General features: G+C 40.8%; 1 protein-coding gene across 4 annotated transcripts in view; it reads right to left on the reverse strand.

Annotated features, from left to right (window-relative positions):
• Positions 1-24979, reverse strand: part of GALNT18 (polypeptide N-acetylgalactosaminyltransferase 18) — a 382178-nt gene that overhangs the window by 11946 nt on the left and 345253 nt on the right. For all 4 annotated transcript variants that reach the window (XM_084630739.1, XM_084630740.1, XM_084630741.1 and 1 more), the window contains exon 10: positions 20914-21078. In XM_084630739.1, the coding sequence (XP_084486865.1) occupies positions 20914-21078 (165 nt within the window). The remainder of the gene's footprint in view (positions 1-20913; positions 21079-24979) is intronic.

Consider the following 24979-nt stretch of genomic DNA (forward strand, 5'->3'; position numbering starts at 1 on the left):
GAAAACTACTGTAAAGAATCTACAGTGGCATGAAAAGTCTAGAGTTTCCAAAGTGAGATATTTCAACCATCCCACATCTGGTGAGTAACTAATTGGTCTTCACCAGTCTGACAAAAAGCAAGCACTTCTTGTTTTAACACCATTTAAAAAAAAATCCAGCCAAGTTACAAGTCCTTTCTTTTCCTTACAGAACATGCTCATTACTTTATAAAATGGCAAGACCTCTCAAAAATACTCCCAAGATGCAGTTGTTATGGGTAGAAAAAATATTTCTACTTCTTTGTTAGACTTACTAGAAACTACTTTATAGCTCCATTGGAAAACACTGTTATTCAAGATTTGTTTTCCCCTTCTTTGTTAGATTTAATTAGTCTGCATCTTCCAACCTGAATGTTTGATATAAGGTCTGCATAAGTAATATGACTCATTTTAACCCAGAAAATGAACTATTTGGAACGTCATATATGCGGCTAACAAACCAGTTCCTACAGACAAAGATACAAATTGATGCTATCTGAACAAAAAGGACAAGGATTTAGACCAACATCACAAACCAGCTGTGCACTCTAGCATGGGCAATTACACTAACCACTTTAGGATAACTAGATATCATGGTCAAAAATCCCAAACTTTTGTTTCCAGTCACCACAGAAAACTATACACCGACAGGCAATAATGTCAGGAAAGGAATTTTCTCCTAATCTCAGTGTAAACCTAGTACCATTTACTAAATGAATTATGGGAATTTCCACTTTTCTCTGATATGTTATATATTGGCCACTGTCAGAGGCAGGACATGAGACTTGATGGTCCAATTGTCTGGTTCGTTAAGGGAAATCCTGTGTTGCTAAAGTATACATTATCCTTTAATCTCACCTGAACTGTCTGTAGAGTCCAGGATTTAATTTAACCTGTATTCTAAAGTACTGTCAGGTAAAAATGAGGCTGTGACACATTCACTTGCCAAACCGTGGTTATACATTATAGGTCAATCTTGCTTTGACTAAAGTCAATGTCGTAACCTTCACTAACTTTAACAGAAGTATGATTTGGCTCTGATTTTGCTTGTGAGGGCAGAATACTTAATAATAATAATTGCCACTTAAATAGTGCTGTCCATCCACAGATCTTAAAGTGCTTGAAAGAATGGGTAGGCAGTATCTCCATTTTGAAGATAGGGAAATGGAGGCACAAAGGTGACTTGCTCAAGTCACACAGCAAGTCAACAGACACACCAGGAATAGAAAGTAGGCCTTCTGAATCCCAGTCCAATGCCCTCTCCACTGGAATTGGCTACGTGTTATAAATCAGTACGTTAAATAAAGCCATCATATTATGGCTCTTAGATTCTAAGGCCAGAAGAGAACACTGTGATCATCTAGTCTGACCTCCCATATCATACAGGCCAAAGAACTTCCCCAAAATAGTTCCTAGAGCATATTTTTTAGAAAAACATCTAATCTTGATTTTAAAATTATAAATGATGGAGAATCCACCATGACCCTTGGTAAATTGTTCCAATGGTTAATTATTCTTGATGTTCAAAATGTACATCTTATTTCCGGTCTGAATTTGTCTAGATTCAATCTCCAGTCATTGGGTCTTGTTCTACCTTTCTCTGCTAGACTGAAGAGCCCATTATTAAATATTTGTTCCCCATGTAGGTATTTATAGACTGTAATCAAGACATCCCTTGACCGTCTCTTTGTTAAGTGAAATAGATCAAGCTCCTTGAGTCTATCACTATAAGGCATGTTTTCTAATCATTCTCATGGCTCTTCTCTGAACTCACTGCCATTTATCCACATCCTTCTTGAATTGTGGACTCCAGAACTGGACACAGAATTCCAGCAGTTGTTGCACCAGTGCCAAATAAAGAGGTAAAATAACCTCTCTACTACTACTTTAGATTCCCTTGTTTATGTACCCCAGGACTGCATTAGCTCTTTTGGCCACAGGGTCAAGGGGGAAGCTCATTTCAGCTGATTATCCCTCCCTCCCTTGCAAAATTGGGTTACCAATTTTTGGTTGGACGTATTCCTAGCGGTTTCATTACATGATAATCTTTAATTAAAGATTAATCTTTAATTCCTAGATGGTTGGCAACCTTACCCCTAAATCTTTTTCAGAATCACTTCTTCCCTGTAAGTGTGGCCTACATTCTTTGTTCCCAGCTGTATGCATTTACATTAAGCGGTATTAAAATGCGTATTGTTTGCTTTCATCCAGTTTACCAACTGATCTAGATCGCTCTGAATCAGTGACCTGTCCTCTTTATTATTTACCACTCTCCCAATTTTTGTGTCATCTGCAAACCTTTATCAGTGATAATTTTATGTTTTCTTCCAGGTCATTGATAAATAGCATAGGGCAGATAACCAAACCCTGCAGGATCCCATTAGAAACAGACCTGCTTAATGACAATTCCGATCTTGTACAGTACACAACACCTTACCCTCATAAAAAAAATTTTCATATGTAATTTCAGAGTGATCCTATCTGGACCTCAGAAAATCAGAGTTAGTCTATCAAAAATTAAGAGCATCGTGAGGTTAGAACACACATTTTCTTTGTAAAACTAAAAGTGGTATAGAAAATTATATGCTAAAATATGCAAACAGAATATCTGCTTTGTAGGAAAAGCAGAGGAATACACTGAATTCCTTTTAAATTAATTCAACATGAGTATCTTTGGAGCTTAAACACAGTCCTCAGGAGAATAAATGCTGCATAATGTGAAATGCTGGAAAAGACTTGAAATGCACCAACTAAAAGTGCTTTTTACTGCAGCATTTGACCAAGAACTTTCTAGATGGTAAGTTCTGCATGTAATTTGTGAAAATTAAAACTTGTTACTAGAAAATTACTCCAAGTACAAGACTTAAATTATTTAAGATGTCATTTGGTTGCCATCATGAAAAGTTTTTACCAAACAGGGACTGCATAGATTTCAGGCCACTTACCATAAATATTGATTTTTTTCATTAAGCAAAAATATTGTACACATTCATACTTTCATACTGAGATGTGTGACGTGAAGAGTACATGGAATAGAGATTCTGAACACTTGATGATTTACAAATATTTCTAAGTAATTCACTTTAGTACAACTCGTCAAAGAAGCGATCACAGGTACTTAATGAGACATATGCTAAGAAGACTGAAATTGCAAATACTTTAAGCTACCTATTTTAAGGTCAAGTATTCAATGTAAAAGGAATACTGTGTGAGTTGCACACACAATAAGGGGAGGCATACGCTCAGCTAAGATCAGAGTGTCATTAAATACCACTTTCTCATCTGCAAGTAGTACAGTGGGTAAAATTTCTTGCCTCCAACTAGAACAGCTAGTGCAGTGATCCTATTAGTTCCAAGGATAAGTAGGGTCCAGTTGGGTTAGTATTTGGATCAGAGACAGGCAAAGAACTGCTAGGGGCAGCAGAAAGAGGTGGTGATGATTCAGAAGGCAGCACTCTTTCCACCTAAATCAACACGATGTCCGGGGGCACTTGTGGTTCTGGAGGTGCTGTCTTGTGGTTGAGATTTAAAACTAGAGTCCTGGCCATTTGCAGTCATTAAAAAAACAACACCTCAGCCTTTTTGCAGGTATCAGCTGGCCGAATTCCACTTTGGGTAATTATGTTCTGCCTGTCTATACTCCTCCTGCAGTTTCAAATGAATGCAGTATTCTCCTTCCCTTCCTGAACTGAGCAGTTGTTCAGTGTTGCTGAGGGTAGTTGTGTAGCTGCTGTATTTCACATCAGCAGCAGATGATATGATCCCATTCCCTAAATAGATTTTGAGAGTGTGGGATCATTTTGAGCTAAAGGGACAGCACAAATCCAAATTCTTAACAAGTAATAATACAATAATGTATCTAGTGACTTTTATTCTGAAAGATTCCAAAAAGTCCTGCAAGTTGCAGGGCAAATTCTTCCCCCAGATGCATGCTGAACGCAGCTCCACTGAAATCATGTGCAGGAATTCCGGGGCAGGATTTGGACCTACATACAGTACATACTGCACAGGAATTACTCCACCGAGTAGAGGAATGGTTCTCAGATAGAAACAGGCAACTGTTTAGCAGGGCACAGCAACACTTCACAATGGTCTGGGATAAGAATGGTGAAATTCACCCACGTAAGAGTGAGTTTAAGCCCAGTAACAGAGCTCCAAGGGCTGGTGGATGCAGTGGCCTTAACACCTCAGAAAAGTGAAATGCAGGAGTTAAGGTTCCTGTTCCAGCTCACAGGCTGGAGTAGTAACAATGTGGGCTTTAGCCATGTAAGGATCAGTGAATAAGGGTACCTCAGAAGCACTGTTTTACAAAGGAGTAAATCTGTAGCAGCAGTGAGGTATGAATGCTTCCTAATTTTTTTAAGTCTATTCTAGCCATTAAAAGAGACAGGAACTAACCAAACAGAATACTTCTTATTTAAATAAAATATACATATACCTACTACTTCGTATCAACCAAAGAGCATGAGTAATTTCCTCTCCCTTTGCACGCCCCCCCCCTAAAAAAAAAAACTAAATTCCCAGTGTGGTACTTGGGGAATTAAGCATGTGACAGTTGCATTTGTTAGCAGATTGTGTGTTCAGCTTTGCTTCCAAGACAGCACAAAAGATAATTCAATACTTAGTTATTTTCTTTAAAGTCTGGAAAGCTTGCTGTGACAAAGAACTTTGTGCCCACACAGTCATGCCCCAAAGCAGCAATGCTAACCATCAGACAGAGCGTTTCAATAAAGCACAGTGCATATCAAAGCATTCAATCAGGAAATGACAGAATTCTGATGTGCTTATAAAACACAGAGGGCTTTCAAAAACGAAACAAAAACAAACAAAAAAAAAACTACCACTGAAGTTAACTTTACAAGTTGTTGCTATTCTCATGTATTTTCTTTAAAAGCTTAATACCGATTGCTCACAAAGCTTCCTTTGCATCTTCTCCTAGGTCAAGGGGGTCATGTTCTTCCTTGATCAGACTCCCATTACATTCTGCTATTTTTTCTTCTTCTACTCAGTGGAAAGGGATTATTTATTCTAAATATTAGTCATATAAAGTCTTAAATGTGAGAGACAATGATCAAAGTGCTGCAGCAGTAGTTTCAGTAAAGTAAGATTACCAACTGCTGAGATTTTAAACATAGGGAATAATCCCAAAATGCTACACCCAGCAAATCCCTTTCCATTCAGATGGACTACACCGTACAGCACAGTAATATTAGTTTTCCTCTAATGAAATCTACTGTAGCTGCAAAATTCAATCTATAGCTGGAGAATGCATAAGCCTTAATCGTTATTTATTAGTATGCACTAGTTTCCATGCTATATCTTCTTTTTGCACCTGAGGAACAAAGCAATTCATTACAATAAACTCCAGCTATGCAAAATATAGCCATGGGAAAGATATAGAATATAAACTCCAACCCTCTGCTTCCTCTAATAACACTATATTTTCATTGTGGTGTTAAAGCAGGGAGAGAACAACAGTATTTCACTCTGGCAGCACTTTCCGAGGGAACAATTATGAGCTATAGAGAAACATGGTGAAAAATGCTAAAATATTTAAGAACGGAACTTCATTTGCCTGCTCACTTAACTGCAGCAGTATTTTACAATGGTTTTAATTTCACATCACTTGCTCTTAACAGTGCTGATGGTAGTGTTTGGACCTCCTCTCACTTCTCCAAAAGAAGTGACAAGCTTCACAGTATTCCCATGATCAGTACAAACACCATAGATGGGTGGGATGGATGCCACACTGTGAGCATGCATGGAACAGTGCTGTGACATTAACTCTAGATACCAGCATCATGGTGCTGTTCTGGGCATGTGCGCTGCTGAGCCCCTCCCCTTGTGATGCTAATATCGAGTGTTGATCTTACCAGGTAGGGACTCTTCCTGCCCTATGGTCTCACCTATGCTGACAGAGCAAAGATAACAATAGAACGTGATGTTTCAACATGGAACACCTTCAAAAATGCTCAACCCTCGGTTGGCAATTCACAGTTATTCTTTGAGTAAAATACTTCCTCCATTTCCCCCAGTGCATTAATCCTTTACCCCTTCCCTCCTGCAAAATACTGTTTCATACTTGCCCCCTCCCAAATCCAGCAACCTTTTCGTCCTCAACCTTGGTCCAAGTACCTCTTGACTCCCCACTAGGCACCTCTAGGTAGCTCCCCTTTCTGGCAACTGTTCCTCACAGCAGTATCTGTGCTGATAGGCAGGTTGCCCTGCCCTTTCTGGCTGGCTGTAGGAGGATTGAGTGGGTTGGAGCAGGTACTTTCCCCAGTGGTGAGCTCAGTAATTATTTGGGGAATGGGTCTTCCTTAGTTCTTGAGGCTGGCAGGTTCCCCGAACTGCTGGAGGTCTTGCTTAGCTGGTCTGTCTCTGGGTTTTGGGGTGGGAGGAGGAGGGCATCTTGCCCTTATTGGTGGGTGAGGGCACAGGGGTCCCACACACTCCCATAAACAGCTTTTTAGATTCTGGGCTGGGTGGATGGACACCATCGGGTATAGGAATACAGGGCTGTGGCTGAGGGACTACTAATAGTGTAACAGCAGCACCACAGTCCCGCTTTCTCTCCTGGTCCTTGGGCACTGCTGGAACAGCTGGCCAGGCAGAAGGAGAGAGAGTTGCAAGGCATCTGTGGTATGTCCTCTATGTGCCTCTGCATAAATGACTGTTTGTTTCCACAGCGCACTTTCTAAGGGTATGTCTACATTACAAACCTAAGTTGACTAATACTAGTAGTAATTACTGCGGTGGTGCATATCCACACTACCCTCCTTGGGTAGGTGGTGAGCGTTCTCACCAGGAGCACTTCCAGTGACCTAAGAGGGTTAGTGTGGGGAGCTGAGAGCCTGCTGGGAACTCCCTGCCACGAGCCTGTCTGCCTCACAAGCTCCTGGGCTCCCCGTGGGCTCCCCCGGCCTTGTGCCATGTTCCCCAGGGGAAGCCGCCCAGGGCTTCTCACCACCGGGAAGCAGGGTCCAGCCGCTCTTCTGGCCACCCCACCCCCGGCTCCCTGCCTGGCTCTCGGCAGGGAGCAGGTGAGGGGCTGCTCAGGCTTCTCACCCTGGGCTCCCAGCTGGGAGTCAGGTCCAAAGCCACCCCAGCTTCTGGCCTGGCTCCCAGTTGGAAGCGAGGTCTGAAGCTCAGCTCCCAGCTGGGAGTGGGGGGGAAGACCCCCGGATTTCTCACCCCAGCTCGGAGCAGGGTCCAGCTGCCCAGCTCTCCAGGGCAGCGGGGGGCTTTGTTATCAATTTCACAGCTCCTGCCGTGAAATTGACAAGACCGCTGATGTAAGCAACACAGTGTCTACAGACACTGCATCACCCTAACTACACCAATATAAGCCTTACGCCTCTTGTGGAGGTGGAGTTATCATATCGTCATAGTAGGGCACTTATGTCAGTGGGAGGAAGGCTGTAGTGTAGATGCTGACATAATTAGGTTGACAAACTATTTTATGTTGACCTAACTGTGCAGTGTAGACCAGCCCTTAATTTCTTCCAGCCATAAATGGTGGGAGCTTAAGTGATGCATGGAGCCTCTGTGCAGAGGTGACTTTCACCCACAGGAAGGGTGTTCACTTGCCATATAAAACTGTCCCCGGGTGTGTCTGAATGCAAGGAACTTGGGAAGTCTCACTGGAGGTTGAGGAAGTAATGAACAATTTACCATAAGAGCTATTCTGGTGTTTCAAATCTGCATTAAAAAAGAGGGACATACGTGAGAGGGTATGTTCAGCATAATGTATCCAGGAGCTTGTGGGAATGCTCACCTGAACAGTACAAACTTCCATAGTGCTTTTAGAAAGCTTTCAATTTGGAATTAATAGCTATGTGAAATGCTGCTCCTGCACATACTGAATAAATAACGTAGATATAACGTGTGGTGCCACTTCAGAAGGGTAAGTCCTGCTTTCAGCTGTTCCCAGACAGCCCACTGAACTCAACAGGAACCCCACTCCACCCTAAAATTATCTCCCAGGGCCTGATGCAAAGCCCATTGAAGCCAATGGAAAAAATCCCACTGACTTCAGTAAGAGATTGGGTCCTAACAGAACAATTCAGGGAGGTTGAATAAAGGTGAAAATTAAAAGATGGCAGCTTCCACAATCCTGTCACCACTGTATTAGTGCTCCTGGTGCTAACATGGTGTTAGCTGTTCCTCCTCCTAATGACACCCCTTGAGCCTGGCACTGGTCCTGCCTAAAACATTAGATAAGCTGGAGGGGCAGAATTAACAGTATGGCATGGCCTCTTTATGGCCTTTATATATGGAGTGAGGAATTTAATTTCTCTCTTCAGACAAGTTGTTCTTATTTATTGGTTTTATTTTATTTTAAATGATGGGAAATGTTTCTCTTTTCAATTCCTGAAGGATTTGGATTTTCATTTTAGTTTCAGAATAAGAAAAGCTGAAACCTACTAATTAAGAAGCTTTTAAAAGGGTCCTTTAAACATATAAACATATATATATATATACACACACACACACCCCCCTTAAATACATCCCTTGTTTATCAGCAGTACTAAGATGTAGTGCTGGCTCTAGTAAGCCACTTCCACAAGACTTTGGGAAAGAATATGCAAAGAGTAGGCTTCATTTCTGCTGCAGAAGGCTGGGGCAAGGTGAAGCTCCCCCAACACTTTTCATGTCAAATGAATCCATTACAGAGGGTATCTCCAAGAATCACCTAATTGACTGTCTACACAGTTGTCAGTCTGACACCATGCACAATGGTGTGATAATCATAGAATCAGAGGACTGGAAGGGATCTCCAGAGATCATCTGGTCCAGTCCCCTACACTCATGGCAGGACTAAGTATTATCTAGACCATCCCTGACAGGTGTTTGCCAAACCTGCTCTTAAAAATCTCCAATGATGGAGATTCCACAACCTCCCTAGGTAATTTATTCCAATGCTTAAGCACCCTGAGAGTTAGGAAGTTTTTCCTAATGTTTTTCCTAACCTTAACCGCCCTCGCTGCAATTTAAACCCATTGCTTCTTGTCCTGTTCTCAGAGGTTAAGAAGAACACTTTTTCTCCCTCCTCCTTGTAACAACCTTTTATGTACTTGAAAACTGTTGTGTCCCCTCTCAGTCTTCTCTTCTCCAAACTAAACAAACCCAATGTTTTCAATCTTCCCTCATCGGTCATGTTTTCTAGACCTTTAATCATTTTTGTTGCTCTTCTCTGGACTTTCTCCAATTTGTCCACATCCTTCCTGAAATGTGGCGCCCAGAACTGGACACAATACTCCAGTTGAGGCCTAATCAGTTTAGAGTAGGGCGTAAGAATTACTTCTCATGTCTTGCTTACTACACTCCTGCTAATACATCCCAGAATAATGTTTGCTTTTTTTGAAACAGTGTTACACTGTTGACTAATATTTAGCTTGTGGTCCACTATGACCCCCAGATCCCTTTCCGCAGTATTCCTTCCTAGGCAGTCATTTCCCATTTTGTATGTGTGCAACTGATTGTTCCTTCCTAAGTTCCTTCCTTGCATTTGTCCTTATTGAATTTCATCCTATTTACTTCAGACCATTTCTCCAGTTTGTCCAGATCATTTTGAATTATAATCCTATCCTCCAAAACACTTGCAACCCCTCCCAGTTTGGTATTCTCCGCAAATGGTGGACAACAATTGGTTATAATGGGGATTAGTCGTCCTTCACTGAAGAAGGTGGTTAGATTTGCATGACTCCTGATCATTGTCTGAGGCTGGTGGTTGCCTCATACAGTGGTCTGAATGGGGCTCTGACCTTGGTTAGGCATTGGAAGGGCTGTGATAATCCAAGCTAAATAGGCCTGGGAAATATTAGAATACTTTGGATTTGAGTGTTGAAAAGGAAGGTCGTCGGTGACAGCTTGATGCTATATAGCTTTCCCCTTTGTTCACTGCTGCCAGGACAGGTTGCTTTTAGTAGATATTTTGTTTAAAATAATGGTTTAATAAAGTTGCTTCCACCTTGCTACATGAGCATTCTTGTCTCTGTCCTCCCACTCCTTACCATTTGCAGTAATAGCTAATTGCTCTTCTAGAGGGCCCTATTTATTTCTGATTAAGTGAAAAGTGACGATACGTATTTAAAAGTCTGACAGCAGCTCACCTCTTTCAGTGAGAGACACAAGGTGGCTGAGTCCAATAAAGGTGTTGATCCAGTAAAAGATATTCCCTCACCCACATCATCTCTCCCATATCTTGGACGCAGCACAGCTACAAAAACTATTTCAGTTCAAGACAGCAGTGCTTTCAGAAAAATATTTGCCTAGAAGAACACCTAACAGACACTCTAAGCAATAAACTTAGTGAACATTACGCACTTGTGTGAGTCTTTTCAGTGCTAATTTACATAATTTGACATAATTGCAGATATAAACACTCGAAGAAGCCTTGGGAGCAAGAGTGTCACTGACGCCTACACTTCATCAGCTCACACTGCATTTAGCTCATTTATAAAGCTGAGGACTAGTATGGAAATCAGCTGAAGGTCAGATCAGCTGGATCATGATTAAATACCCATCATATAAGAGTTTGAATGACTTGAGTGCTCCAGGAACTTTTGTCTTGCAACAAAAACAAAACAAAAAAAGCCCACACCAATTTTCCTAATGTTTATATCCAATCACTTTCACATATAGGACCACATGTTAAAATGATTTTTAGATACAGATTTTCCTATCACGTCACATCAGTTCTATACCAATCTAAGTCAATTCAGTGTAGTGACTTTTGATTTACACTGGGGTGAGACAGACAAGAATCAGGCTCAGCCCCTTACATTTGTGAGGCCCATGCTGTATATTTAAGATACTTAGCATCTATGAAATGATGAGAAGCCAAAAGGTTTTGCCTATATTTAGAGGAAACTTTGAATATTTGGTACACAGGCTCAACCAGAATAAAATCTGGTAGCTGACTTTCTATGGAGAGGCAGAGGGAGCAATTTTGCTATCAGTTACATTCATGTAAAACCAGAATAACTCCACTGACTTCACTAAATCCACTAATTACATCCTTCTAATTGAGATAATAATTTGGTTGATAACAAAGCCAACATAAATTACATTTTAAAAATGGTATATCTTAAAATATTTTACTGTGGACATATCATGGGCCAAGATTTTCAAAACTGACTAGTGATTTGGGGTGTCTTACTTGTTGAGTGCCAAAAACCAGACACTTTAAACAGGTCACAATTCCAGAGGGTGAATGATGCTCATCACTTCCTGAAAATCGGTTTCTTAAATGTGTTGAAAACTGAGGCACCCAAAAATCACTAGGCACTTTTGAAAATCTTAGTCACGTGTTTAAAAATATTAATGCATTATTATGTTAACGATAAAAATCACCTTCGGAGAATTTCTTGACACTGTGAATAATTTGAAACTCTTATGTTCCAACTAAACCTGAAACTTCCCAATACACATATCAATAGAAAATTAATACTGTATAATAAAAATCAAATTACTCCTTATACTACCTACACTTGTGAAAGTTAATACATTTGTATGTGTTACTATAGTTTCTTCTTGACCACTCCTTTTATCCCTTATATTCTTAGAAATTGGACTGCTCATGAAAGAGGCCAGATTGACAGAACTTTCTCGGGGCAGTGCAAGACTGGGAAATCAGCTCCTCCAGGAGCTAAAGAACATCACAAACCTCATCATCTTCCACTCCAAGTGCTTGGCACATTTCTTTGATCTTGCCTTCTCTAACATAAATACATAGCAACTGGTACACTAAAACACAACAAAAAACAAACAGCCCCCTGAAAACCCTACCAAACCAAGACATTCCACTGCATATGCTTCTCTCCATGGGGAGAGAACAATATATGACAGATGTCTGGTCACCTTACATAATGAAATACAGGAAAGCGCTCAGATACAACACTGATGTGTGGTATAATAACTTATATGGAACAGAACAGAATAAAATAGCCCTGGAAAATGAAGCCCCCAGTTGTTCACAGGAGAAGTGAGGCATAGCCAATGGCAGTGTAACCTTCCCCAAGCTGTGTCTTCAATGTATCTTAAACCTGACCTGGTAGGACCTCCTCAGAGTGAGAGGGTAGAGCAACTTTTCTGTTGAGATGGCCACAAGACAGCTATCATTTACTAAGCAACAACATCAACTATGCACTAACCTGGGTCTACTTCACACCAGTACTTAGAGGAAGAGATAGGTTCAAGTCACCACATTCAGTTCCACATCTTAACACACTTAATTCAGGACTGTTTGGAGGATCCAGGGTTCTGGTTTAGACCATGATAAAGATAGCAACCATTTGAAAAATGAGGATCTAGAATCAGCTTTGCATCTCAAACCACTCAATGTTTCTGCCTGTGTTTGATTTGGGCCCATTTCTGTTTAGATGTAAATGACTCCATGTCCTAGAACCAATTCCGTGTGTCATCCAGTCCATTGTTTTCTTGATTTCAAATATTATTGAAGTTTGGGATGGAGAGTTAATTTCTGCATCTTCCCTTCTAAATGAACAACTAATCATTGCTGGATTTCCATTTGCCCTGCCTTTACTTCTTTTCACACTCTACAGTACATTAAAATAATGGCAAGGGAAATAAATGAGCTCAATCCCCTTGTTATAAAAGGAAGGAGGTTGCTGGCAGAAAATTTTCCATAAAGGCCCCTTTCCTTTGTAATGATCTGCCCCTCAGGGCTGAAATAGCCCAAATTTGTTGATCTTCCAGGCATATTACAAAGGCCATCTTTTTGAGTGGGATTTTGATGGAATGCTGAGGCAATTGAGGGCAAGATTTCTATCTACTGGAAAAGTGCAACAGGGAGTTTTAAGCCATATTAGTCACATAATTGGAGATCAAATGATGTGTGGTAGGAAGAAATGCTGCTGCTGGGATTGATTTACTTTGCGCTTCCTATGTTCTTGTGTTTCTAAATGGCATGTCAAGGGTTTAAATGACACGTCAAGCATTTTGGATGGGCAACTTTGGGTGGGGAGTTTGCATGAGACAAAAGTTAACTAAATAAAACTTAATTAAACAGATAGGACATTAGTTTGAATTCTACACATTGGCCCTAATCTTGCAAAGACTTACATACATGTTTAACATTAAGCATGTGAGTAGTGCTAGAATGGTCTCACAGGATCAGGTAGGTCACTGTTAGCTGAGTATGAAATTTATCTTTTAATTTTGTTGTATTATTTAAATAATAATAATTATTATTATTAACCACATTTTCCATCATTAAACTAACATAATGAAATCATTCCACTAACTGCAAATGGAGAAAACGGGGAATGCTACCTAACTGGTACTTTTTGCAGTTTTACCCACATGAGTCTATCAATTTTCACAGAAACTTAAAATGTAGCGGTAGGACTGAAGATGCATTTCGATGTCCTTGCTGTACTATGGATCAGGGTTTTGCCTCTGAAAATGTAAGGTGTGTTTTGCAGGAAGTGATATATGTTCCCTCATTTCAATTCCAAGACATAGGCCTGGAACCCCAGACACGTGAATTACTTTGCATGATTCTGGGAAAGCCAGTTCAATCTGTCTGTCCTCCTATCAGTTTGCAAAACCCACTTCCTTCATGAGGCAATTCTTCCCCCTCCCATTTTTTATTACCTGCATTATCAGAGTTCCCTGTGGGGATCATTGCCATGTCTCAGAATCTACAGAAGTGTGAGCACATGCTTGAAGTCATTAGGTGGGGCTATGAAATCTGATGATCAGAAGCCAAAAACTACATTTAAAAAATATATTAATATTTGAACAGCTCCAGGTCTAAAAGTGCTACGTGAACATCAACACCTACAGTCCCTGTGCAGTAGTCCTGATCACTGTGTAACATAAAAAAGTAAAGGCAGGAGCTTTCAAAATGTAGTAAAAGAAACAACAATGCTTTTCAGATTTTTTAAGATAGCTTCTAATGTGTTCGGAGAAGTCTACTCATTTTACCAGATTAAATGTGAGCAACTAGAACACAATGCATCAATTTATTTTGGCAATCCTCGATTACTCTCATTAGTTTTCTCATAGCTTACAGCATGCAAAACCTACTTTGCATCACATTATGTGTGTAGAAACTACAACTCTTTAATCATTCTGGGTACTAACAAAACAATCCTTTCTGAACAGCATGCCTTTAATTATTCCGTTTGCCTCTTAATTCATCATAAAGAGACAAAAAAAGTAGTTCCCACTTCTCTTCAGAGGAAGTTAGGTTGTGGGAATTAACACTGGACTCCTTGGAATATTTATAGCACAGTACTGTGCTTCCCCTACAGAATGGAAATATAGAAGGGAAAAGGCGGCACAAATTCCTAACAAGGTGGTTAAGAGATTTTTGAAGTTTATGTTTTGTTTTGGATTGTTGAGGATGTGGAGAGGAGGGTTAATTAAAACTATTAATTCAGTTAATTCACTTTTTACCCTAACAGCAAACATATGGGCCCACAAAATCAATTCTAACATATATAAATCAATCATGCCAAATTCATCAGTTTTTTGGAGCAGAGACGATGGATTCTTTGGCACCAAAGGGTCAGGTCATCTGGATCAAGGACCATACAGTTGGATGTTAATCAGTAACATGACTGTTTTTTTAACTAGAGTTTGAATAAATCTGTTACTACAACCCACTAAAAGAATGTCCCAAAACTAAGCAAGCAGAACACTACAATGGAGAGCCTCTTGAAGCTTGGCAGAATGAGGATAATCAATTGGACAATGTAATACCAGGGTACAAAATATATAGGAATGACAGAGTAAGTCATGCTGGTGGGAGAGTGGCAATATATGTTTAAAAAAGCAAAGAGTCAAATAAGGTGAAAATCTTAAAAGAATCAAACTGTACAATAGAATCTCCAAGGACAGAAGTTTCATGCTTGCATAATAAGAGGAAAGCAGTAGGAATATACTACAGACTTCTGCCCAGGATGGTGACAGTGACTGTGAAATGCTAAGAGAGGTTAGAGAGGCTACAAAAATAAAAAAAGGCAATAATAATGGGTGACTTCAACTATCCTCATATTGACTGGGTAAATGTCACCTTATGGCATGATGCAGAGAAAAAATGTCCAGATACCATAAATAACCATTTCTTGGAGCAGCTAGTCCTGGATCCCACAAGGGGAAAGGCACTTGATTTAGTCCTAAGTGGAGCACAAGTTCTGGTCCAATAGGTAACCACAGCTGAACTATTCAGTAATAGGGCCATCATATAATTAAATTTAGCATCCTTATAAGGGGGAAAATACCAAAAACCAAACAAAACCAAAAAAACACCACAGTTACATTTAACTGTAAAAAAAGGGGAACTACACAAGAATGATGATGCGAGGTAGATGGAAATTAACAAGAGCAGTCACAAGGTTAAAATGCCTGAAGCAGCATGGAGGCTACTTAAAAACACTGTAATAGAGGCTAAGACTAAATGTATACCCCCAAAGAAGAAAAGACAGTTAGAAGACCAGAAGAATGCCACTATGGCTAAACAGCAGAGTAATCACAGCATGATAGAACCATACGGTTAGGAGGGACCGCAAGGGTCATCTAGTCTAACCCCCTGCCAACATGCAGGGTTTGTTGTGTCTAGACCATCCAAGAAACATGGCTATCCAGCCTCCTTTTGAAAACCTCCAGTGAAGCAGCTTCCGCAACCTCCCTGGGCAGTCTGTTCCATTGTCCTACTGTTGTTAAAGTTAGGGATTTTTTCCTGAGCTTTAGTCTCAATCTGCTGTGCTGTAGTTTGAACTCACTGCCTCTTGTGCTGCCCTCTGAGGCAAGAAAGAACAACCATTCTCCATCCTTTTTATGGCAGCCTTTCAAGTATTTGAAGACCGCTCTCATGTCCCTCCTCAATCTCCTCTTTTCCAAACTAGACACACCCAGTTCCTTCAGCCTTTGCTCGTATGGCTAGCATTCCATCCCTTCGATCATCTTTGTCGCTCGCCTCTGGATCCTTTCCAGTTTCTCTACATCCTTTCTATATATTGGTGACCAAACCTGGACACAGTACTCCAGCTGAGGCCTAACCAGCACCAAGGAGAGCTAACAAGGTCAGCTCCCAGACTGCTGCGCTGGGCATCACAAAATGCGGAAGAGATGGCCAGCCCTCTGTGGAGATAGAGGTGGTTAGGGACTATTTAGAAAAGCTGGACGTGCACAAGTCCATGGGGCCGGACGAGTTGCATCCGAGAGTGCTGAAGGAATTGGCGGCTGTGATTGCAGAGCCACTGGCCATTATCTTTGAAAACTCGTGGCGAACCGGGGAAGTCCCGGATGACTGGAAAAAGGCTAATGTAGTGCCAATCTTTAAAAAAGGGAAGAAGGAAGATCCTGGGAACTACAGGCCAGTCAGCCTCACCTCAGTCCCTGGAAAAATCATGGAGCAGGTCCTCAAAGAATCAATCCTGAAGCACTTGCATGAGAGGAAAGTGATCAGGAACAGCCAGCATGGATTCACCAAGGGAAGGTCATGCCTGACTAATCTAATCGCCTTTTATGATGAGATTACTGGTTCTGTGGATGAAGGGAAAGCAGTGGATGTATTGTTTCTTGACTTTAGCAAAGCTTTTGACACGGTCTCCCATAGTATTCTTGTCAGCAAGTTAAGGAAGTATGGGCTGGATGAATGCACTATAAGGTGGGTAGAAAGCTGGCTAGATTGTCGGGCTCAACGGGTAGTGATCAATGGCTCCATGTCTAGTTGGCAGCCGGTATCAAGTGGAGTGCCCCAAGGGTCGGTCCTGGGGCCGGTTTTATTCAATATCTTCATAAATGATCTGGAGGATGGTGTGGATTGCACTCTCAGCAAATTTGCGGATGATACTAAACTGGGAGGAGTGGTAGATACGCTGGAGGGGAGGGATAGGATACAGAAGGACCTAGACCAATTGGAAGATTGGGCCAAAAGGAATCTGATGAGGTTCAATAAGGATAAGTGCAGGGTCCTGCACTTAGGACGGAAGAACCCAATGCACAGCTACAGGCTAGGGACCGAATGGCTAGGCAGCAGTTCTGCGGAAAAGGACCTAGGGGTGACAGTGGACGAGAAGCTGGATATGAGTCAGCAGTGTGCCCTTGTTGCCAAGAAGGCCAATGGCATTTTGGGATGTATAAGTAGGGGCATAGCGAGCAGATCGAGGGACGTGATCGTTCCCCTCTATTTGACATTGGTGAGGCCTCATCTGGAGTACTGTGTCCAGTTTTGGGCCCCACACTTCAAGAAGGATGTGGATAAATTGGAGAGAGTCCAGCGAAGGGCAACAAAAATGATTAGGGGACTGGAACACATGAGTTATGAGGAGAGGCTGAGGGAGCTGGGATTGTTTAGCCTGCAGAAGAGAAGAATGAGGGGGGATTTGATAGCTGCTTTCAACTACCTGAAAGGGGGTTCCAAAGAGGATGGCTCTAGACTGTTCTCAATGGTAGCAGATGACAGAACGAGGAGTAATGGTCTCAAGTTGCAGTGGGGGAGGTTTAGATTGGATATTAGGAAAAACTTTTTCACTAAGAGGGTGGTGAAACACTGGAATGCGTTACCTAGGGAGGTGGTAGAATCTCCTTCCTTAGAGGTTTTTAAGGTCAGGCTTGACAAAGCCCTGGCTGGGATGATTTAACTGGGAATTGGTCCTGCTTCGAGCAGGGGGTTGGACTAGATGACCTTCAGGGGTCCCTTCCAACCCTGATATTCTATGATTCTATGATTCTATGATACTATCACCTCCCACAACTTGCATGCCATGCCTCGGTTAATGCAACCCCTAAAATGGCATTTGCTTTTTTTGCAACAGCATAATGGGAGCTTCAGAGGCAAAAAAGGCATTCTTTAAAATAGGGAAGTCAAATCCTACTGAGGAAAAATATGAAGCAGCATAAACTCTGGCAAGTAAAATGTAAAAGCATAATATGACAGGCCAACAAACAATTTGAGAAGCAACTTGATAAAGATGCAAAAACTAACAGTAAAACATTTTTTAAAGTACATCTTGAGCAGGAAGTCTGCCAATCAGGCAGAGAGTCCACCAGACAACAAAGGTGTTAAAAGAGCATTCAAGGAAGACATGGCCATTGCAGAGAAGCTAGATGAATTATTTGCACCATATTCACTGCAGAGAATGTGAGGGAGATACCTGCATCACAGCTATTCATTTGGGCAATAAATTTGAAGTACTGTCTCAAACTGATGTGTCAATAGAAGAGGTTTTAGAACGAATTGATAACAAAAGTAATAAGTCACCAGGACCAGGTGGTATTCACCCAAGAGTTCTAAAGGAATTCAAATATGACATTTCAGAACTACTAACTGTAGTACAAAACCTATAACTAAAATCAACCTCTGAACAAGATGCCTGGAAGATAGTTAATATAACACTGATTTTTAAAAAGGGCTCCAGAGAAGATCCTGACAATTACAGGCCAGTGAGCCTAACTTCATTACAAAGCAAATTGTTAAAGACTATAGTAAAGAACAGAATGATCAGACACAGATAAATACAGTTTTTTGAGGAAGAGTCAACATGGCTTTTGTAAAGGTAAGTCATGCCTCACCAATCTATTAGAATTCTCTGAGGATGTCCAAAAACATGTGGATAAGGGTGATCCAGTTGATAAAGTATACCTGGATTTTCAGAAACCCTTTGACAAGGTACATCACCAAAGGCCCTTAAGGAAACTGAGTAGCCATGGGATAAGAGGGGAGATCCTCTCATGGATCAGTAACGGGTTGAAAGACAGAAAAAGTGTAGGAATAAATGGTCAGTTTTCACAATGGAGAAAGATAAACAGCGGAGTCCCCAAGGATCTGTACTGGGATCTGTGCTGTTCAAAATATTCGTTAGTAAACTGAAAAATTTGCAGATGAGGAGTTACAGAGAGATCTTATAGAACTGGGTGACTAGACAACAAGATGGCAGATGAAATTCAGCATTGGTAAATGTAAAATAATGCACACTGAAAAAAATAATCCCAACTATACATTAGGTTTTAAATTAGTTATTACCACCCAAGAAAGAGATCTTGGAGTCATCATGGATAGTTCTCTGAAAAATTATGCTTAATGCACAACACTGATCAAAAAAGGCTAACAGTATATTAGGAACTATGAGGAAAGGGATAGAAAATAAGACAGAAAATATCATAATGCCATTATTTAAATCCATAATATGCCCACACCGTGAATACTGTGTCCCATTCTGGTTGCCCCATCTCAGAAAAAGATATAGTGGAAGCAGTTCAGAGAAGCTAATCAATGGCTTTCATACTAGGAGAAATTAAAAATATTAGGACTGCTCAGCTGAGTAAAGAGACAACTCAGGGGGATAGAATAGAGGTCTGTAAAATCACAAATGGCATAGAAAAAATGAACAGAGAAATCTTACCCTTTCACAGAATACAAAACCCAGGGGTTACCAGGAAGCAATTAATAGGCAGCAAGTTAAAAACAAACAAGAAGTACTTTTTCACACAACACACAGCTAAACTTTGGAACTCCTTGCCAGGGGATGTTGTGAAGGCCAAAAGTACAACTGGGTTCCAAAAAGAACCAGATAAGTTCATGGAGGATAGATCCTTCAATGGCTGTTAGCCAAGAGGGTCAGAGACACAATTCCATGCTTGGGGTGACTTTAAACCTCTTACTAGAAGCTGGGAGTAGAAGACAGGGGTGGATCATTCCATATTTTCCCTGTTCTGTACACTCCCCCATACACTTTGGTACTGGTCACTAGCGGGGACAGGATACTGGACAAGATGGACCAGGGTCTGACCCGGTATGATAGCTCTTATGTTCTTATATTCATATTAAAATATTGTTAAATATTATGTTACAGGCCAAACTTAAATCCACAACAGTAAGGACATTGTAAGTGAAGGCTATGATACCAGTTTCCTGCCAGCCTAGACATTTGAGGACTGCCACTCGAGTACTATCCTTTAAAAACGATCATGGCTTCCTATTAATTATAATAAAAAATTCATTAATATATGTTAGTGACCATAAAGTCCAAATGAGCATTGCACTAATTAGTCACTCCAGTTAATTGCAGGACATTTCTACTGCAGTTATTACTGAAGTTTCAATAGCTGGTTAAATGTAAGATGAAACTAATGAGCGGGCAGCAAAAGTGCTCTGCAAATCCACGTGAAGTGGACTAGAAGAGACCACGAGTCACAGCTGAGGTTATGCACTTAGGGTGAAATTCACCCTGATGCAGAAGGCCAGCTCACAGGTCTATGCACCACTTAAGTTCTCCAAACAAGCCCTTGGTAGGACTTAAGTGATGCACAGGCCTTGAGCTGGCCTCCCTGCACAGGGGTAAATTTCACCCTAGGTTCTGAAGGCCAATACTGATTCTTGTGGAAAGCCTCAGCAAGCTGTTTTTGCAGAGGGCAATTCTCTGCAGAAGATCCTTGATGAGAAGGGAGCCTCAAAATCTCCACTGCACAATGACACACAGAGAGAGCTGCTGAAGAGCACTGCTTCACAGCCCACATTCTACAGCTCCTCTCGTGGTGGATTCTGGAAAGGGGAATCTCCAAATGTGATAGGCTGTTCAAGGAGGGCACCCCACCAATGTCTGGAATTTGACATTCTGCTATTACTTTTTTGACAGGTGAGGATTGCTACCAGTGTTTCACAGGAGTGGGTAGCACACCCATGCTTGAGAGAGCTGCACGGTGCAGTAAATTATGTTTAATAAACTTTGAAGAATATCACCCAAGAGCCTTATAACTCCCAGGATCAGATATAAGTATGGCTCTCTAGCATGCTGTACAGAAACCAAGCATGCACCCAATTCAGTTCTGCTGGAAAACAGAGAATTCATGTTTCAGGTACAGAAACAAAGCTGATCCCCATTGAACCTTCTGAAATGTGTTTTAAGGAAGAATTACCTGAGTAAATTGCCAGTAAAGCTTCATCCTCTTTGCTTTGGCATAATTGCATTCAATGAGCCTGGGCCTGCTGTTCACGTCCACCAGGCATCTGTTGTCATCATCATCAATAGTGGGACTCAGAACACCCACATGGATCTGCTGATTACTTGTGTAATAAACATTCTGCAAGAGAAAGCACAAAACAAGACTCATTGCCTGAAGACGGAGGAGCTATTTCTGTCAAAGCTAATAAAGGCAAAAGTTAATATATTGACTAGAACTGACCTATCACCTTGTCCCCTGTTGGCTTGTAAATCATTCTGTATGTAGGAAGTAGCGTAATACATGTAAAGGTAGTTTTAAACTATCTATAATTGTCAGGTACCTGGCGAATTGGGGGTTATGTGAGTATTATAAAGCATTTGCTGATGACATTTTTTCTAGCTTCTCTGGTGGTTCAGATTTGGGCTCAGAAACAGCAAGTTGCTATAAGTGGTAAATTTTCCAGCAGGAAGTGGGGTCAGTTTGGGAACTGCCATCATTTTTTATTAGAATATCTAATCTGAGGATAATACCAAGATGCACATTTGGGAGATGGGGGAGGGAGGGGAACAGGGGAGGAATAATACAATTGAGTTCAGAGGGATCTGGATCTTTTATATGACAAAGACAGTAAATAAAAAATGAAGCTTAGTGCAGATAAATGAAAATCAGTACATTTGGGGCAGCTCCCCAAAATGCAATGTACATGTTCAATGGATATCAGTTAACTCATTCAGCAGCCTGTGAAAGACTGAGTTATGCATATTTCAGGACACCTGGACTCACTTTATTGAATATATACATACAGGGCTGAATCCTTTGCTCTGGATTCACAGCAGAGCACTGATCTCACAGACCCTAATGATTTTTCTGCTGTCCAAACAGTCAAGAGACTATTTATTATCTAGCCTATTTATTTTGCCCTTTTTGTCCACTAAAAATGAGAGTGGTGTGTTTGTTTCGTTTGTTTCCCCAGAGGAAGGAGGGGAAGTGAAAAATGGATGGCAGAGGTTCTATGGTGTTCCCTCTCAAAGGTATAAAGTTATATAAAATGTTGGCAAGGCAATATAAATCCACAATTTGGGATTGTCCTGTGAAAGCTTCAATTCAGAATTAATTTTAAGGAGACTGGACCTTTCCCTTGACAGCATTATGGAAAAGGATAAAATTGCTCTTACCTTTGGCTCTACTAATTCTTTACATAGTGGGGAAAGTGTTAAAACTGAGAAGTATAATGGCAAGAAAAAGTCTGTAGGGGAGAGGCTCTCTGAGTAGCCATGCCTGGGCAGAAGAGCTAAACTGACATTTGTGTTGTCTTACTGTTGTTAATTAGTAAAGCTAAATCCCAGAAAAGGCGGGAGCTGGACTTTATGTACTGTATGGTTGGAAAACGTGCCTGTTCCCAGGGCTCGATGGTACTATATCCTGGTATCTATTTATTAATGATGTTATATATAATTGATAGCTTGTTTTGTATGTACAGTGTGTACTTTGTTGTAAAAATCAAATATTAATTACAAAAAGAACAGAGTACAAATTAAACAGAACAGCCATGAACCATACAGACGTAGGAAGGGATTTGGGGGCTTATTGTAGAAAGTTCTTTGAATACATTATACCAGTGTATAGAAGGCAGGCAGGATATTGGGATGAATCAACAAAAAGATAAAATACAGACCTTGAGTCTTGTGTGTGTGCAAGGCATACTCTTTGCCCTCACCTAGCTTTTCTGAGTCAGATCCTCAGTTGATGCAAATCAGCATAGTTCCATTGATGTCAATGAAGTTATGTTGATTTACATCAACCAAGGATTTGGCCCTCTGTTTACTTTTGGTTCCTTTTTTTTCCATATCAAGGATAATGGAGAGAAACCTTTGCTGACAGAACCAGTATGATTCCAGGTGTTAAGAATCTTTGCTATAGAGAAAGATTGAAAAGGTCAGTCTCATTTTCACAGGAGAAGAGAAGAGTGAAATGATTTAGCAGATTCATTCAAATGTCTGAACAGGGTGACTGAAACTGAATGACAAACTATAAATACTGCTGAAGGGTTCACAAAAAAGAGAAAGATCCATAAATTAGGAAATTAAGATTGGGCAAAATGAAGATTGCTATAATTAGAACTGATGCATTAGAAGAGCAATAAAAATAAGCTTCCCAGACAGATCAGGAGTTTAAGAAGTAGCCAGGCACTTTTACGGAGAGGATTGAAGGATTCATTGATAAAGCAGGGAGGCAGGACTGAGATAATCTTTAAAAAGGATGGTTAGGCCATATAGCATTTTATGGTCCAGTATTTCTTTATGGCCCTAATGCCTATTCTCCAAACTCATTACAGGCGGAAGGGAGGAAAGCTTCAGTCCTGGTTTGTGATTGCTACTGATAGGAAGCTATTTGTTAATATCATTATTCAGTATGTTGTCACCAATGTCAACAAGACAAAAGAGAAAAAATATGGATAAGCAATTTTTTTAAAAAGCTGCAATAAGTCACTTAAACACATAGGCCTAGATCCTTGGATATAGCTGAGGGCTGCACTGCACAGCTAAAGTGATGTGTGCACGCAAAGGGAACTTTAAACCGTTGTGTGTGCACCCTCATTCCAAAGCCCTCTTTATTGATCAGGTCTCCCAAGCATTACTTAGAACAGCTCGAAGGCTCACAACAATCACACCTTCTCACTACTTGCTGAAGAGGGACAAATTCACAGTGTAACTGCAAAGACCATTTGGAAATTATACCAATAATAAATTAGGCTTTGTATGTCTCTGGATAGGAGTAGAATGGTTGTAGAGTACTCAGTAATTGAACCTGGAACTGGTAAAGCTCCACAGATACAGATTCCAAGGCCAGAGGGACCACTGTGATCACTAATCTGACCTCCTGTATAACACAGGCCATAGATTTCAGAGTAGCAGCCGTGTTAGTCTGTATTCGCAAAAAGAAAAGGAGTACTTGTGGCACCTTAGAGACTAACAAATTTATCTGAGCATAAGCTTTCGTGAGCTACAGCTCACTTCATCGGATGCCATAGAGCTTCCTCAAAGTAATTCCCTTTGAGCTACAGCATATCTTGATTTAAAAATTGTCAATGAGGAAGACTCTACCACAGCACTTGGTAAATTGATCCAATATTAATTAACCTCACTGTTAAAAATTTACACTTTATTTCCAGGCTGAATTGGCTAGTTCAGCTTCCAGCCATTCAATCTTCTTACACCTTTCTCTGCTAGATCAAAGAGCCTGTTATCAAATATCTGTTCCCGGTGTAGGTATTTATAGACTATGATCAAGTTACCCCTTAAACTTCTCTTGGTTAAGCTAAATAGACTGAGACTCTTTTGAGTCTATCACTATAAGGCATGTGTTCCAGTCTTTTAATTATTTTCATGGTTCTTTGTTGAACCTTCTCCAATTTATCAGCATCCTTCTTGAACTGTGGACACAGAACTGGACACTGTATTCCAGCAGTGGTTGCACCAGTACGAAATGCAGAGGTAAAAATAACCTCTGTATTTGATAGCATTAGCCTCACAGCATCACACAGGGAGCTCTTGCTCAGTTGATTACCTGCTGTGACCCCCAAATCCACTGTGACCCCCATCTTGTATGTATGCCCTACAGTCTTTGTCCCTAGACACATGGACAAGAAGTATATGTATGTATCTTTAATAAAGATGAGCTAACAGGGTGTTGACACGCAGCCTCAGAGAGCTCCCCCCATATGCTGATATCATTCCACTTTTCAATCCGGTGTAGACCAGTTTAACAAATGGGCACATAAGAATGGTTAAACTTTGCGATCTGAGCTATAGTGGGACTTGGGTTGGACAAAAAACAAGAATTCCATTTTATAAAAAATGTTGAGGTTTCAAGAAAGAAAGAGACCATCACAGAATAATGATTAGGCGAGTAGTTAGCATACTCACCTGGGCTGTGGGAGACCAAGGTTCAGGTCCAAAATTAGGCAGAGAAGGAACCTGAGCCTGGATCTCCCACATCCCAGATGAGTACCCTAATCACTGAACTATTCTATCCTGGA

The sequence above is a fragment of the Lepidochelys olivacea genome, assembly GCF_965140295.1.
Source record: "Lepidochelys olivacea isolate rLepOli2 genome assembly, chromosome: 6".
Taxonomy (NCBI): Eukaryota; Metazoa; Chordata; order Testudines; family Cheloniidae; genus Lepidochelys; species Lepidochelys olivacea.